Here is a 17,407-nt window from a genome sequence, read left to right as displayed (position 1 = left end):
ATGATGTTCAGGGCACCAACTCGGAGTCTATTTTCATGGGTTTTGCTAAATAAAAGCACAGACTGTTTACGCAAGGGGGCTCGCACAGAGTTTTCTAACCAGTATCTGGATCAGTTTATATTTTAGTAAAGATGTTGTTTCGTACACAGCATGTCCTAGGTATGTTTCACTTTTATATGAAACTCTTTTAAATAGAGGATACATAAGCACACACACACACACACACACACACAAAAACACTTGGAAATAAATAGGTAAATATGCTGCTATTCTGATGTGCAAATTCAGTAACAAAAATCAAGCTACGTCAGAGAATAAGGCAAGGAATCCTTATGAATATTTCAGTATTATGAAATTTGGAAATACTAGTCCTCATTTTTTCAGATCTAACTGCCTAATTATTCCTTCCATGTTTTCCCAGTAATTATATAAAACCTCCTCTTATTTTCTCTTATTTAATTTGTTTATACTCTAGCAGAACTTGATACACTGACATTAAACAATTATCTTCCCATCAAAACTATTTTAGGAAAACTACTCTGGAAATCACACAGGCATGTGCCAATTTATCCATGTAATGTGGAGGAGAAAAATGGTGTTAACATTGTTTTAAGTCAGGAAACTACTTTTAAAACCAGAAAAATACAAAAGTATCATCATTTAATGGGAACTTTGTTTCATGTCACAGCATAGGCTCCTGCCAGGATTCTATGCTATATAACTACTTATATTTTGATTTTCCACAGATGTAGTCAAAGTTGACAACATTCTTCTGTGAATCATTAGAGGATATTTTCACTGAAAACATATTCTTGATTTAAAACATAAGTGGCCTCATTTGACTCTTTTTTTTTCTCAACAGCTCTATCAACCTGTTTTTAACTCCCTAACTTTCCCCACCTTTCTGCACCTCGCACCACCATCTTGATCTCGTGAACTAACCAGATAATGAATAATATTGAATTTCTCGTAATAACCGTCTCGTAATAACCGTCTTCTTGAAAGAGGGAGAGAAACATACCCAAGTACGGGTTTAGCCAAAGTAATCTCTGTCCCCACTGCTTCACTAGAAGGAATTGACGCCTGTCCCAAATTACAATAAAAAAGAATACATTATAACATAAATATGCTTGGTCTGACACTGGAAAGAACTGGACGTGTATAAATTATGCATAGAAAATCCACCAGCAAAGCAAACGGATTCCCTCAGATACTGACCTGGATTTAGCATGACCTGGTGCGGGCACGAGCCGCCCCGAGCTGGCGTTGCTCTGAACAGAACAGCGAAACACTGCAGACCTTGGAAGCACACATTTAGCCAAAAGACAAATAACTGTGTAGTCATGTTATACCTTATAGTTGCTTAACTGACTATCATCCACACGCTTTGCGATTCATCTTTTTAAAATTTTTTTTTTCAACGTTTATTTATTTTTGGGACAGAGAGAGACAGAGCATGAACGGGGGAGGGGCAGAGAGAGAGGGAGACACAGAATCGGAAACAGGCTCCAGGCTCTGAGCCATCAGCCCAGAGCCCGACGCGGGGCTCGAACTCACGGACCGCGAGATCGTGACCTGGCTGAAGTCGGACGCTTAACCGACTGCGCCACCCAGGCGCCCCGCGATTCATCTTTAAACAAATCCAATCCTCCTGCATCATATACCAAGTGCATCAGCTAAAATGACCCAGTGCAGATTTCCTGTTTGTGCACATTTCATCGGTTGCGGTTGAGGACAAGATTTTACTAAATATGATTCTGTACTGAAAACTGGCTTTTCTTCTTCTTTTTCAAAGAGGCTGTATCAGAACATTTTTTTAGGGAACTGACCTTTCTCATTCTGTGGTCAATTTACCTCCCCAAATGTCCTCACTTTTAGTGAAATTCTGGACTCTACTGATTTAGAACCTTCCCAAAGTTTTCAAACAAACCTTCTATAGCATGCATGCAAAGGGAGAAGTTTTAGAACAGAACTTTGAAATAAGAAACACATGTCAGCCTGAGAAGTTCTAACTCGTACTATCAGCCATATCAAAAGAAAGGCCAACTGGGTAAAAGTAGCATGAAGAAAAAAAGCAGCAGCTGAAAAAATCAGACTCCCTGAATGTGAAGAGGTGGAAACCCGGCTTCGTAGGTGCTCAGCTAGAGTTCGACCAACAGATCCGGCTTCAATTTGGATATGAACATTCACTTTAATGAAGTCTACTGCGCAAAATTTCTGTTCCCATAAGAAAAGGAGTAAGACTATTCATAAAGCAAAAAAGACTCAAAGGACTCCAAGTAAACTGGTCTCAACAACCCCTTCACCCTTACCATACACACAGAATCAATTCACATGGATTGTAAAACCAGTTTGGTCACTCCTGGAATTACAGAGATGGGAAGGAGGCATTCCTTTGCTATTCATCTGATTCTTAACTTGAAGACAAGGCCTACATTTTGCACTGTCCTCTCTTTTTTCCAACTTTAATTAGCAGCCACTCAGCTGCTTTCATTAAACGGACCTCAAGGCATGAACCTAGGGGAAAGGACACAGAAAAGTATGCAGGGTGAGAAATCTGGGAGCCCGTCATCTATGCAGGCGAAATAAATCAATTCTACAGGCGTTCCGGCTCCTGTTCAAAGTACTGGTAAGTGACAGATCAAGAAGAGGATATTGATATTTAAAAGCCAACCGTTTCTAAGATTCTTCAATAATCACTAATTCTCATTGCACGAAAAAGAAAAAGAAAAGCTTTTCCATGAAGTAAAATTCAGCCTTAGGAAAATTCCTGTGCTCTGGTATTAAGAATTTGTTAAACGGAACGCGGTGGATAGGCTAAAGACGGAATGGGAAGACGAAAAAGACGCTGGGCATTTAAGAATTTTGGAAATAATTCTGAAACTGCACATTACTCAACCTCCACCGTCAGGAAAGTTCCTTCAATTCTGGCTGTCGAGTTTATTGACTCTGTCTAAGCAGCATCAACAATCAAATGATGTTACTGGGATACTGACCTTGAGTTGTTTTTCCCAGGTATTGACGGGTTGTGCTTTGCTGCCTACACTCTCACATGGATGCCCTTGTTCCAATGTCAAGTGTCTGTGAGAGCCATTCTGGGGTTAACTTTCAGAGGCTATAGATGAGAGTGCTTTTTCCAGCAGAGCTGAGCAACTTCTTCTGGGCCCTGGGAAGGCTGGCTTCACTAGCACTGTTTTCTAAGCCCTTTGTTTCTCAAACTTCTCTTAGTCTACAAGACATATGAACTTTTAAGATACCCAGTAGCCCCCTCTGACGGTGATCAGACATCCACTGGGTACCTGGAAACTGTCTGAAAATATGCCAGCGAATCTGGGGTTCTCACTGCAACTGGGACTGCCACCTAGAGTTGGAAGAAGTCAGGTGAGGACAGTCCTGTGAAGTGTGGAGCAGTCCTGCATAACAAAGAATGGACTCCTCCAAATCTCCCCTGGAGAAATACTGGTGGGTCAGCCACGCTTCCAGCCACATTGCACACGCACACTTCATGTTTCCTCCATGCCATGGTCCCCATCGGTGCTTCTCTTTGTAAGAAAAACCTATGATACTTACTACCCCAAGAGCACGTACGTGACGTGTCTGAGAATATGTCAGGTCGGTGTCTGAGCGACAGCAGCCTGTTTTGTGTCCCCGCTCGCTGTCAGACGCCACGGTCCCTTCTAAAGCCATCATCCTTCACTATGACAGCTGCTACGTGGAGGGAGTGGTGCAGCCACCTTGACATTCTTCCAAACCACACTCATCATCCTTCCCCTAGGCAACGAGCATGATATCTCACATCCCCGTTCGTTGGGACTCTGGGTACTCAATCAGAAGAACAACAGAAAGTGAGAGCATGGCAACATAGGGGAGATAAACAAAGGATTACGTCACTTCATTTAATAAGACCGTGTACGTCCTTGAAAAGACAGTATTATTCTGGAGAGGTGTGGAATTGCCACAAGTGGATCCCGTGGCAGAATGCAACAGAGGAGCTCCCGATTTGAGTTGAGGCTGTAGAAACAGAACAATTGTTTCCCAGTGACCTTTGGCTTCAAGAAGCATTTTCACATATTGTGCTGCTTTAAGGCTAAAAGTGCAAGGCCCCTCACAAAAGCCATCCTAAGAAAGGAAAGAGAGGAAGACAGAGAGAAAGGGGAAGGAGAGAAGGAGGGAGGGACGGAAAAGGAGAGAGTGATTGTTACGTTTCTACCTCAGAAAGTCTGGTAAGGGCGTGATCATTTAATTCGAGTAACTGTAAAACCTATCATGCAAACTGGGATTTTCTTGAAAGCAAAGTATCTCTAACCAGTTCCAGAGGGACACTGGGACAGCAGATGTAAGCTGGAACTGTACTTGGCAGGCTAGGATACAGAGTCACCCTACTTGCTCCCGAAAGCTTAGAGGTCTCTCTTAAACCTGACCTTGTTTACAAATGATATTTGAGCCTTATTAATTATTCTGTGGCATACTGCAGTGAGAATAATATAGGTAAAGGCATGAGGAACTTTCCACGCACAAAAAAATGTAATAACTTAGCTGCTCATTCATTCATTCATTCATTCGTATAATAAGTATTTATTGCTTTCCTACTACGTGCAGGTACTATGCTAGGTACCTGAACTGAATTGAAAAAAAAAATCCCTAAATGAGTCAGGCATTGATTTGTCCTTATCAACGTGAAAAAGAAATATTTCTGCAAAACTCCAGCTATCAAGAACCTTCAAGAAATGATCATTAGGGTTTAGCCAAGTTGTCCGGGTGGCTGAGATGTGTGTCGTCTTAAGCAACAGCACATCCAAATATAGAAGCTCTTGTATAGAAATAATTCCACCACGTGCTATGATGCTAAACATAATTTAACTTCTCCTGAGAGAATCAAAGTGATCAGAACTAATGAGAATGATTATACAGTACTAAGGCAAGCAACTTTGAACTTTGAAGATACCCAGTAGCCCCCTCTGACCGTGATCAGACATCTGCTGGGAACTGCTCAAGAACACAGGGCTTCTAGTGTTACTACCACAGCAGCCCGCATGACTAGACATTTTGCATGCTTACATTTATGTTTTATTATTTTTGTTTCTTTTTAATTGTTAGACTGTCATTTGTCAATATTCCAGTGATAACATACCCACGAGGACAATACGGCATGATCCCCACTTACAGATGAGACAATCTGAGGCACAGAGAAATGAAGCAGTTTGCTCAAGGTCAAACACCTGGGATTTGAACTCATCCAGTCTGCCATGTTTGCCCACGCTCGCATGTAAGCAACGCCCACATCTACCTTAATAAGCTATGAACTTGAAAGCTCTGCAATTACGTAAGAGACAAATATGCTCTGAGACAGCATCTGAGAAAAGCGAGCATGTGAGTTTGGGGGAATCAAGTCTATGACACCTAGATCTGTCATCAGGCAAAGCTAGCTGTTTCTTTCTCTGTAGTTCGCATATATGCTTGTGCAAGTGAAGGGTGTAAGACGACTCAGTTTGCCAAGTTTACTGAGCCTTGGAAATTAATTATAATGAAAACGAAAGCGTTTTTTTATAATAAAGTCTCACATATATTTTTTTCCAGTTATTCTTAGGTCGATATTTTCTCATTAGAGATTTAGATTTTTAAGAGCGATAAAGTATTTTAGTGACGTAAACTTGAAGAATAAAAAGGAAGTTTTTTAGTACAGTAAGCATGCCAGAAAGACATCAAGTATCAGGTGATAGAAATTTATAAAACACATGAACAAAGAATCCATTCATCTATTGGCTTATTGCAAAGCAAATCGGCACACTGTAGGTTGCTAAGACAACAGGGATGTGATGATTAACTGTGAGATAATGAGCAGAATCTCTGTGTCTTTATGAATCAAGTTTTTGGAATCTAAGCCCTCATCTCTCTCTACATATGTATATAGCTAAAATCTTAGGAGTATTACTTTTAAAAAATGCCTTCAGACTTTGGAGCTCTGCTGGCGAAGGAGTCTGAAGCCTTCTGATCAGGACACAGCCCTTGTCTTGGCAAGATGCATGTGGTGTGGCAAAAAGAGGTGTTCCCGGCAGGCCATCAAGCCCATCGTGTGGCAGTGATGCATGAGTTGCCTGTCAGAGATTATCATCCATAGGCCAGGAGAAAGAAAAAATATTTACAACTGATTTATTAAAATTCTTAATAAATATTTTCAAATACAGGAAATAACAGAAATTGCAGCTTTTCTAGGATGTTGCCACTTCAAATTTGAAACTCTGGGCTCACTCCCTTTTAGCCACAATGCCCTCCCCACTGTTGCTTGGACATACCAGGCAGGGCTCTGCATTGGCTTATCCCCAAGGGAATGCACTCCCCCAGCCCTATTCGTGGTTTAGTACCAGTGCTTTTAAGCCTTTGCTTAAATGTTGCCCAATTTAAAATGAGAACCTCTCAGACTCTGTTTTATTCCCTAGTACTTCTCATCTCCTGAAATAATCCTTCATCACGTATGCTCCTGTTTTGTTCACTGAAGTATCTCAAGCACTCAGACCTGTGCCCGACACATAGATGATGATGCTCGATCAATAGTAACTTTAAGGGCAAGAGTAAGTGTTGCTCTAAGTGAATTACTGAGAAGAAAACTGTAAGATCTGGTTTCTTGCCGCTTTCGGTTGGCCCAACTTGCAGAGGACCCTCCAAAAATTTCCATTTTCTACTCAGCTGAGTCAAGAACTTTGCACTGGAAATACACCAAGTCCAGGATAACGGTAAGGATTTATGTAGCTCAGGAGCCCCATCAGCCAACATGGCATCCCATCAGCCAACATGGCATATCTCAGAGGCCACCACGGCCCCCGACCATAATGATTTTGATGATCACTCTGGGGCTCCTCGGGTCCTCTGGATAAAAGACGCTAAACTAATGCTACTTTATGTGATGTGTTACTCTGACCAAATTAATTCAGAGCAGCTCACGGTCTCCAGAATGACTGTTTCATATTATTAACCAGAAAGACTTCAGAAGAACTCCGTTTACTGTAAGAGAGGCTGACCAGGAACACAGCCATCCTCTGGAATTCATCACTAATACATGTGGGGAAATCAAGCGTCTCCTCATCTTCAGAGAATAATGCAAGCTGTCAGGAAGAAGCCAGTTCCCTACCACTGCCACCATGCCTGTTTCAAGCCAAATCTATTATTTCATGCTTTACAATATGTGTAGTTTTCTTAAGATAAATAAATAATACATGATGTGGAAATTTGGAAACTGTGTTTAAACCATAGGAAAAAAAAAACTTGTATAATGCCATCTAAAAATAACACCATTTGCTCAACGTCTCTCAGGCCTTTTCAGTAAAGTCTCATGGCGGGGCACCTGGGTGGCTCAGTCGGTTAAGTGTCCGACTTCGGCTCAGGTCATGATCTCGCGGTTCGTGAGTTCGAGCCCTGAGTCGGGCTCTGTGCTGACAGCTCGGAGCCTGAAGCCTGCTTTGGATTCTGTGTCACATTCCCTCTCTGCGCCTCCCGCACTTGTGTTCTGCCTCTCTCTGTCTCTCAAAAATAAATAAATGTAAAAAAAAAAAAAAAAGTAAGTCCCATGGCTACTAGCCTCCCTGCCTCCAGGCACCTGTGCAATGGCTGCTCCGTCATCACAAGTACAATTGAATCACGTTATTACCTGATCAGCAACCCACCAGTGACCTCCCAATCAATATCTGTAAATTTCAAATTTTGGGGCTCTAAGTTATTGATCACTCATTGTATTTCTTTGAGTTTGTTTGAGAGTTGGCCTCTTAAAAAACGTAAGACCAAACCTGTATCCTCATTTTGGCAAATTTTTCTTCAGAAAGATAAATAATTTGAACTGTGGCATGAAGTGCATTCATCAGACAATCATTTAACAACTGGAGGAAATGGAGAAAGCAATTTCCAGTTGCACTGGCATCTGAGAGCAGAAGAGAAGGACTGGGTGCACTGAATAGCAATTGGTCAGCTTGGGGAAGGGGGACAGGAGGGTCAAGAACTACAAGAAGGCTTTTCAGAAAGAGGTGAATGGAGCTCCTCTTACTTTGAAGCTTGGCTGCCACTCAGCTTAAAGCTCTGTCACACAATCTCTTCTTTGCTGACCACAGTTTATAGATGTCTGACCTATGAAATCAAGCTCCAAGTCTCCATCCTAGTGAAAAGGATAACCACTGAGTTATATCTCATGAGGGAGGGAGACAGTGATAAAAGCTGGGTTTTATGAAACTTTAGGACTTGGGGAAGGGGTGCTGGATAAAACAGACCTGGGTAGGGGTGCCTGGGTGGCTCACTGGTTGAATGTCCAACTCTTGATTTTGGCTCAGGCCATGATCTCAAGGTTCATGACATCAAGCCCTGTGTTGGGCTGTGTGCTAACAGCATGGAGCCTTCTTGGGATTCTTTCTCTCCCTGTCTCTCTGCCCCTCTCCCTCCTCACTTTCTCTCTCTCTCAAAATAAATAAACTTTTTTTAAGAAAAGGAATGATACCATTCCTTTCCCCAGAAATTTGGAGCTGAGATAAAGAAAAAGAGAGAGAAATTCCAGTCTAGAAATTTTACCATAGAGGTAAAAATTATATCAGGAGCACTGTGACATGGGAATTTTCCTCCTACTGTGGGACCTTGAGAGAAAATAAGGCCAATCAGCCAATATTCATCAAGAGGTAAAGACATCAAGTAGCAAAGAGGCCAGGACCTGGGTGAATAAGAAATGATCAGGAAGGTGGGCCCTACTCTGCTCACACATCTTACAAAATCCAGCAAACCCTCTAACCCTCTCTTCTCACGTTCTCTCAGATTAATATCAAAACCACAAAGTAACAAAAAACCAAAATTCCTCCTTTGTGCTTAAACTGCCTCATAGTAGTGGCTACAACCAATGAATCCTAACTAAAAAAAAAAAAAAAAAAAAAAAAAACCAAAAAACCAAAAAACCTAGGAATCCAAGCTGGCAATAATCTACCTATTTTCCAATCTCATCAACTATTTTCCCACATGCATCAGTTGGGACTACTCACCACCTATAAAAAAATCCCTGTCAGTTTCAGTTTCTAGTCCTTTCCTGTACATCACTGGGCTCTCTTTTCCCCATTTCTTCAAATCTTATCTATTCTTTGACATTCCACCACAGCCCTTAATCTTCCCTGAAACTCTTCGCGGGCATTCTGGTCCCCAGTGCTCAGTGTCCAAGCTGCATTCTGGTGGCACCATTTTCCTCTAACTCTCTTGTGAAATGAGCTCACCTGTAGAACTACCAAGCAAGTAGTACCCTAAGATGGATGCTTTCAGCATCCACATAGTACCCAACAATCTTGTATTCCTCTAAAAGCCATGTAGGAAACGAGGACAGGAGAAGGGAAAAAATGAAAATCACAGTATATGTAACTGGTTTATTTTTTCAGGAATGTACTTTCCAAGACCCACGGTAGATTCGTGTGTTCTTATGTTACTTTGCAATTAAAGGAAGAATATGAAATAGGACTAAATGAATATCTAGCAGATTAGACTAAGGGCAACAGGGCAGCAGGTAACAGGTAATCCCAGTAATCCCTGGCCTCTTCCAGACAGCAATTCGGTATGAACACGTATGTCTTCATTTTTACCTCATGCACACAATTCTATTATTAAGATGATCTGTTCATGCTTCTGTGTATATTTTGAATGCCTACTAAATACCGTTTGTCTGATCAATGAACAGGGTAATGCCATGTGGAAAATGTCATCAAGAAGGGCTCATCTGACAGCTTGGCAAAACAGTAAGGCAAGGTCTTTAGGGAAACGAGAGAACCACATGGAAATGCACTGTATTCATTCAGGGATGAGGTGAGGGCAGCTTGAACTTTCACAGCCGCAGTAGGAAGGGCAGGATAAAGAGATTCCAAACACAGCCGAGGAAAATTAAACACAACTTGATGACCAACAGGACTTGGGAAAGGAAAGAGAGAAAGAGGTCAGAGATTACTCTACAGTCCTGAGGCAGGATACAACTGAGAGAATTATCTATCACAGGAAAGAAACGATCCTGGGGGAGAGAGTGTAATCATCATCGTATTTTGTAAGAGCAGTTTGAGACGGCAGAGCGAAATCCCTAATAAAACTGAATTAGGGATTTGTGGCTACCAGAGATGTTCCAGGAGAGATTACTAGCTAGATTTGCATATTCGGAAGTTACTATTCACTAAACAGGTACATACTAACCTGGTACCTGCTAAGCACTGTGCTACATAATGATATAATAGGGAACAGCAAAAAGTAGATGTGACCCTGACCTTGTAGAGCGTATAGTACAGTGAATGAAGCCAACGTTAATCAAATGAGGTGCCCCTGAAGGAGAAGCACATGGGGCCACGCAGCCACACGACAATGGGTCCAGACCACTGGCTCACCGGGGAAGGTCAGAGATCCTATGAAGGATTAGCTGAAATTAAGTAGGGGAGCAAAGCTGGGAGGGGGAGCATAGCACAAATGGGGAAAGAGCGGTCCCAGCCTCTGTGGAAGGACAATGGCATCTGTGAGCCCAGACCCTTCCACCACGGGAAGCTGGCCTGAAACCAAAGCTAGAGAAAAGCAGTGGCCAGAGCATGCTAGGCACGGTGGGCCATGTCAAGAGTCACGAACAAAAATTACATGAGAAAAACATGAAATGAGAAGTAAGCAAAAAGATCATGAACCAGACCTAGGGATCCTAAGACATAAAGCCAAAGCTAAAATGCACATAAATGCGTGTGAATGAAGTATCGACAGTGAGGCCCTTCTTCCCTTTACTTGCAGCCTAGCCTTCTCCATTATCTTGTTTGATTTTAAAGACATACTAAGAAACTCTTCTGTGAGTACCAATGTGTAAGGGCCTTTCACATACATTTTTTTACTCTCATTTACTCATTTAATCTTGGAAGGTAATTAATTCTGGAGGGGATACAAGCAGAACAATTAACAGGTATAGAGCTACACAAGGGTAGAGCTGTACTGGCCAACGAAGGTACATCACCAGGGGTTCCCATGAACTATGATGATAGGGCACTTAGAAAACAATAATCTAAGTTTTGAGACTGTTCTTTAAGTCTTTGATTATCACTAACTGATATCAGGGATTTAGTGGATACCTTACATAATCATCTGAGGAGACTAGCTCAACGGCTACCGTGACCGAAAGGGTCAAGATATCTCGATACTGAGGATATGACTAACTGCAAAACAGAACACACACTTCATTCTTGTTCAGAATCCCAGCTCTTTCCACCTCTGTAGGAATCTGTCAACACACACCAGAGAAGGCAAACGGACTCAGAAAACCTCCAATAAATGCTGGCCAAAATAATAAAGAAACCACAGAGGCATCCTCATGAGGCTGGGCTTTCAAATGAGGCAGAATGGTTGCACAATTGGAAAGAAAGAGTTTGAGCTACGGCATGACTCCGGTTAACTATGTATCCATGGAGTTCCAGGTTCTTTCTCTCCAAATCCCCAGACCTGTGAACTAAATCACACTATCTCAGCATATCCATCAATCATTTATCATTTTCAGGGTAAGTATACCTTCTGACTTGAAAGAGGTGGTTGTAGAAGGAATTAATACAAAGTAATTTTGTAGTGTGATTATTAATTTTCTGGGTTCTATAGTCCAAAAGATAGTATTTGCTAGCAATGTAACTAAGTCAATGAAATGGTTACATGAACGCGGACTGAATAGCTGAGACTGTTACTGAGAGAACCTGTGTATTAGTACGTAATCCTGAGATTTGCAAATCTGAGAACAGGCAACCTGGTAGTGATGGATTTTGATGCTTCTTAGAGACACAATATTGGGCTAGATGGGTCTCTGATCTGACACAGTGAAATACAAATGTGTGTTTTCACAAAGGGGCCCTCAGCTTTCACTGTTATGAAAAAAACACAGCATTCAATTTTTTGACACGAAATTCTACGCCGGTAAACATTTCAGGCTTCTGGAAGCATTACAATAATCGTTTTACCAGCAAACAAATATGTACAACGTAATGCCTTAAGTACAACATTGCTAAATCATAACTATTTACACAACATGAATTAGTAGCATTTGTAAAGATTTTCTACATAGACACTGAATAGATCAAATTCCTGAGGCTCATTGAAATATTGGATAGTAAGCTGAGATTCATTCCGGGGCTTCATTCAAAGCTTGAGAGTCATTCTGTCTTTCTGTGATCATTGTCAAGTCAGTAGAAACTAGGGCAAGTCACAGCACCCAACGGAGGCTTTGCTGATTTCAGGAAACCCAATTTCCCAGCAAACCAAATTGCTCAACCTTTGAAGGAGGGAAGAGTCCACCCCTCACCATTACCCACTGAATCCTTTCATTTTATTCTTCACATGGAAGACCTAGCATCTTAGCTCACAGTTCCCATGAGCACTGTCCATATTTTACTACCCTCCCTTGTATTTCCCTACTATAATCTGCTGGTGGCAGATACTGTGGCTGGGATGAGAGGAAGCAGTAACAGGAAAAGAATGGATATGTTTCCTAGAAGTCACTTCACACAGCCAATTTCACTAAAATGCTTTATTTCCATTCACTCCATAATTAGTAGCAGAAGTAGAAAACAAAATTGCCGGATTTGAGTTTGATTTCCTGTCTACATTCTTGGTCTCTTCCTGGTGAAAATGCTGCATTCATTTTTAGTGACCCAAACAGGAAGAAAGGGAAAGGGAAACCAAATTCCACCAAAGAATGTCACCAAAGAAATCATTCAGGTATCACGGGGACTATTTTAACATACAGGCATATTTGCATATAAGATATTTGCCAAGAACAAAATTAAAGAATGAAATAAATGATTTCCTCACCTCTTATGAGAGAGAACTGAAAGTAGAAAGTTAAAAATATGCGAGACTTACAGAAACTTCTAGTAACTTCACCTGTCCAGAAGTTATTCATTATTGCACAATTAAATAAGATCCATGTATTTTCAGTGAAGACTCAAATGAGGCACAAAGCTACACAAATAAATTCACCACCCATACAGGGGGAAAAAATCAACATAAAAATGATATTTCAGTTTACTTTTTAGGATAGTCTATCTAGTAACAGACAATTTTAGGTTTAGATAAAGTATATGAAAAATACAGATTTTTGTTTTCAATGGTATCCATTTTATGGTTAACATTAGTTTTAGGAACAAAAGCCAATGATACTATTACATGATTAGCAACACAGAGGAAAGCAAAAAAAAAAAAAAAAAAGGAAAAAAAAAGAAATGTCCATTTTTCTATGAAGCACATCATGTGACTTTCCATACAACATCAAATTCAATATCGCTTTATGAACCTTAGAAAATGCAGTCCCTAATAGCTGACTTTTAATATATACATATAATGTTATTTCTAAGATGTTTTTACCTTACTTACATAGGTTGGTAAAGTCTCTTTTTCCCCATCTACCAGTCACATCTACGGCCCAAACATTTCTTTCCAAAAGAGGAATTAAGGCCAAGCAAGACAAAGAATTTGCTGATACACATATGTCACCCTAAGAATTTTCCTTACAAAGTCTCCACACCCAACTTAATTACTTCCCTACTGTAAAAACACTTTCCATCTACATTTATTCTAATCTTTTCATATCCAAAACCAACACACTAGAAAGCTAGCTAAATAAATGAATTATATTAGCTTTACGTTCCAAGTGAGGCAGCACTTTATAAGGCAGCGGGTCTCCAGCTTGCATGCATTTTATGCTGATGCAGTATTTCATTTGGAGCTCACTTCTTTACTTTAGATTTGTTTACAGTAGAATTATCTAGCCCCAGGCTTTAAATCTCAATCTGTATCAATCAATCTCTCTCTCTTTTCTCTCGGTCTCTGTTTCTCTGTCTCTTTCTCTCTCTCACACATACACACAGGAGGGGGAGAGACAGAAAGAGAATACAAAAAGGTTTGTGGTTCCTAATAAGCACAAAAGAATGTAGTCATATATGTATATTGCTAAAGCAACGCTGCCTAGTGTCTGTAATAAAGACATTTTGGTATGTGTGTGTGTGGGTTTTAATAGGTGATAAAAAGTGAATTTCAGTACATGTATATAATAAATACTATTTTTGGCATTCTTGGATTTGTTGACTATTCAGTAAGTTACTGTAGCCTGTGCAGAATGATATTTTGCATATTTTTATTCTCTTGGTGTTCCATCACTGCGTTAACTAAGTGCCAGTTTTGGTACTCCAATACCTCATACCCATGAATAAATACAGAATTCAAGAATAGTCATGTCTGTATGTTACGGACGTTTCTAGGGTGTGGAAATTGTCTCCTGCACCAGAAGTTAGGAGAGGAGACCAGTCAAGATCAAAACGTGTAGGCAACCTTGAACCAGTTAATGATCCTCAGTCATCTTGAAGGTCTTTCCATTTGGTATTTTAGTAAGTAAGGACTGTTTGTTTGATTTTCATGTTAAAAGCTTTCGAGTCATTAGATACTGATTTGCCTAATTTTACCTATTTATATTACAAATTGGGAAACTTTTTAGAAGCAGCTAATTTGTGGCAACCACTTCCTTGTTTCCAGGAAGTACAGATAGCTTTCAATTAATATACATTATACATTATATTTTATATGCTAATATAATAATTATATTATAAAATATGTAAATAGTGTTTTAAAAATAACCCTTATTTACCTTAAAAACAATATTGTACTTTTAAGGCCTTATAAGCCAGGATTTGACAGATAAAAAAAAAAAAAAAAAAAAACAGAATGATCTAATTCTGGTTTAAATACACTGAGCTACAAATTCTGTTTTTCCTCTATGTTACTGAAAACAACTGTGAAGAAAATCAGTTTGGTGGCTTTCTGCTTATTTAAAACTTATCTTAGCATAACACGAGGTCCAAAAATCCTGAGTGGACTTATGGGTAAAACATTTTAATATGAAATATTAAGAAGGATGATGATATTGCTGTTTTTTTCCTACTAAGCCTTAAGATCAGCTTTGCAAAAAATATCTAATTACTTAAATAACAAGCCCTAGGTAGGTCACTCAGGAAGGTCAGCAAAATGACTAGAAAGGAAATGCTCACAAAGTTGAGTTTGGGCCTTTCTCTCTCTCCATGAGCCCTGGAATTACTCTGCTCTGTAGGAAAAACTGGAATGGTTCATCCATTTCTTCAGGCTCCAACAAGGTAAAACTCTTTGGTTATATTTTGATCCCTAATTATAAAGGACAAAGGTCAAAATGCCAAAGAACACATGTCAAAAAGTCCTCTATCCTGTTATGTACTCTTGACGGTCCAGAAGAAAAGACCGTTTATAACCATTTTAATATAATAGGTCTAGGAATTAATTATAGGAATATCACACTGCATAAAACAGAGGTAGTGTTACTCAACCTGAAAAGGTACCGTACATAATACATACTGGTTCTCCAAAAAGGATATACGGTGGCCATTAACTTTCTACCTAGATCTGTCCTGCTGTATTAGAGCAATAATATCACTACTTACATCATGCATTGAAGCAAGTAGGACAAAATAAATGAGACCCGTCTCACCATTAAATACAAATTTCTTGACGCAATAAGCTAGTTTATATCATCAATATCGTATTCTGGATATGTTTATTATTGTAATGGTACCTACAATACTTTTCTTTCTCCATTTAACATTCAAACCTGGATTTGAAGTGAACACGTGTAGGCCTGAAAACATCTGTTGGGTATCTGAACCAAACACACAGGCAATTACACGGTGCTAAATTCCTGTAGGCAATGGTCTGAGCACTTTGTTGCATCATTTCTACAGGCTCCAAATAACCAAAAAGAGAATGCCAAGTCGATTTTGATTTTTCCAATTTGAGAGCATTCTCAAAATCTAGCAGTGTTTTATTGAAAAAAAAATATTGTGGTTCTACTGGTAAACACAGATTTTTTAAAGCTGTGGAATCTCTGGAAGAATTTCAGATGTGAAAATACATTATAAGAAAAGATAAGAAAGAAAAAGGAAGCTGAACTCAAATAATGAATGTGAAGGGACAGTGTTTTCCAGTGTTTCTAGAGCCGTCTCTACTATTGTTCTTTAAAGGTGACTTCAATCACAATCCTTTTTATTCACGTTACGATTAATGGTACCCTTGCCAATATGAAATGTAGCTTGCATAAAGAAAAGTTCTTTGGACCTTAATGCTTCAAATCACAGTTGCATCTGGAGTATAACATCTGACTAGTTCTCCAAAATTGCCATTTCCCTTAGTGGAGTCTTGACTTCTATCTTACAGTACCTGGAATTCTGAGGTTCTGAAGCATCTGATTCTGTGCACGTTTTCTTTACCTGTAAGAAAAGAAAAGAGCGCGAGTTATTTTCCTGTGAAAATACAACTTCCCCGCTCAGGTTCGCACACTTGTTAAAGTGGACACAGCCCTGCCCACCAAGATCTCCATAAAATAATCTCCACATTTTACAAGGGCAGCATGCGGGGCTAAATAGTGTAGTTCATTATTATCCCATGATCAGCTGCCAACGGCACTTCCCTCGACTCCGTAAGTATGTAAAATGTTCAGTCAAAATGGCTTGGGACTAGCTTAACTAGGAACAAAGAAACCAAAGAACCAGGTTTCCCACTTAGGAACAAGAAAGCCATACTGTTCTCAATTCACTGAGAAATGTTTTTCCAATTGATATCACTTCTGTCCCCTACCACAGTGCACAATAATAAACACCAGGTTCTGGGGCAAAGTATGGTGTTAGCTAAAACATTCACATATTAATTTTCATTTTCTCAATCCGGTGGCTGTATGTTTTCTATATTTCTCAGCATATCAATTAAGTTCCAGCATTGCTCACAGACTTCTCACATATAGTTGCAGTATATTTTGCAGGCTATATTTCAACTTTGCGGTTTTTAGCCCACAAAAGGTAAAGAACGAAAATGTCTTTTGCTTCCAGGACTTGCTACCCATTTCTGGACAACAGTGGGTGCTACATTCTCTAAAAGAAGGTAAAGCAAAAATCCATGGTCTTTCATAATTTAACTTCAAGCACAGATATTTTATTCAACTACTATGGACTTCACGGTATAGTATATGCAAAGTAGACTCCATTTCAAAAATTTTTTTGCTTTCATTGCTAAGCCAAGGCATGTTCATGATCTGGGAAATCAATTCTTTTTCTTGCTTGATTAACCACGCTCTCTTTTGCATCCTGCGTACACATTTACACAATATGAAACTAAAACTGTTGAGCAAAGAGGTCATCCTTCCTTTCCTATCATATACCATTTTCTATGCTCTTGACACGGAACTCAGCACCATGAGGTAAAGAAATGCTTTCAAGATTAATTAAAGAAGAGTTAAAAAAGGAATACTTTTCTTAAAATATAAAATTTACTCTGAAACCCACATAAAGTCTTATGTCCACTAAAACTTGTTGAAACAATTTTTTTTTTTAAAGGGAAG

At 39.7% G+C, this 17,407-nt stretch overlaps 1 protein-coding gene across 1 annotated transcript in view; it reads right to left on the bottom strand.

Moving 5' to 3' along the window:
- Positions 1 to 17,407, bottom strand: part of EYA4 (EYA transcriptional coactivator and phosphatase 4) — a 236,287-nt gene that overhangs the window by 74,810 nt on the left and 144,070 nt on the right. Inside the window, exon 3 of the mRNA XM_030317113.1 lies at positions 16,234 to 16,283. Coding sequence (XP_030172973.1) covers positions 16,234 to 16,283 — 50 coding nt within the window. The remainder of the gene's footprint in view (positions 1 to 16,233; positions 16,284 to 17,407) is intronic.

This window comes from Lynx canadensis, chromosome B2 (genome assembly GCF_007474595.2).
Source record: "Lynx canadensis isolate LIC74 chromosome B2, mLynCan4.pri.v2, whole genome shotgun sequence".
Taxonomy (NCBI): domain Eukaryota; kingdom Metazoa; phylum Chordata; class Mammalia; order Carnivora; family Felidae; genus Lynx; species Lynx canadensis.
The sequence above is the reverse complement of the archived record's forward strand: the minus strand, read 5'-3'. Positions and strand labels throughout refer to the sequence as shown.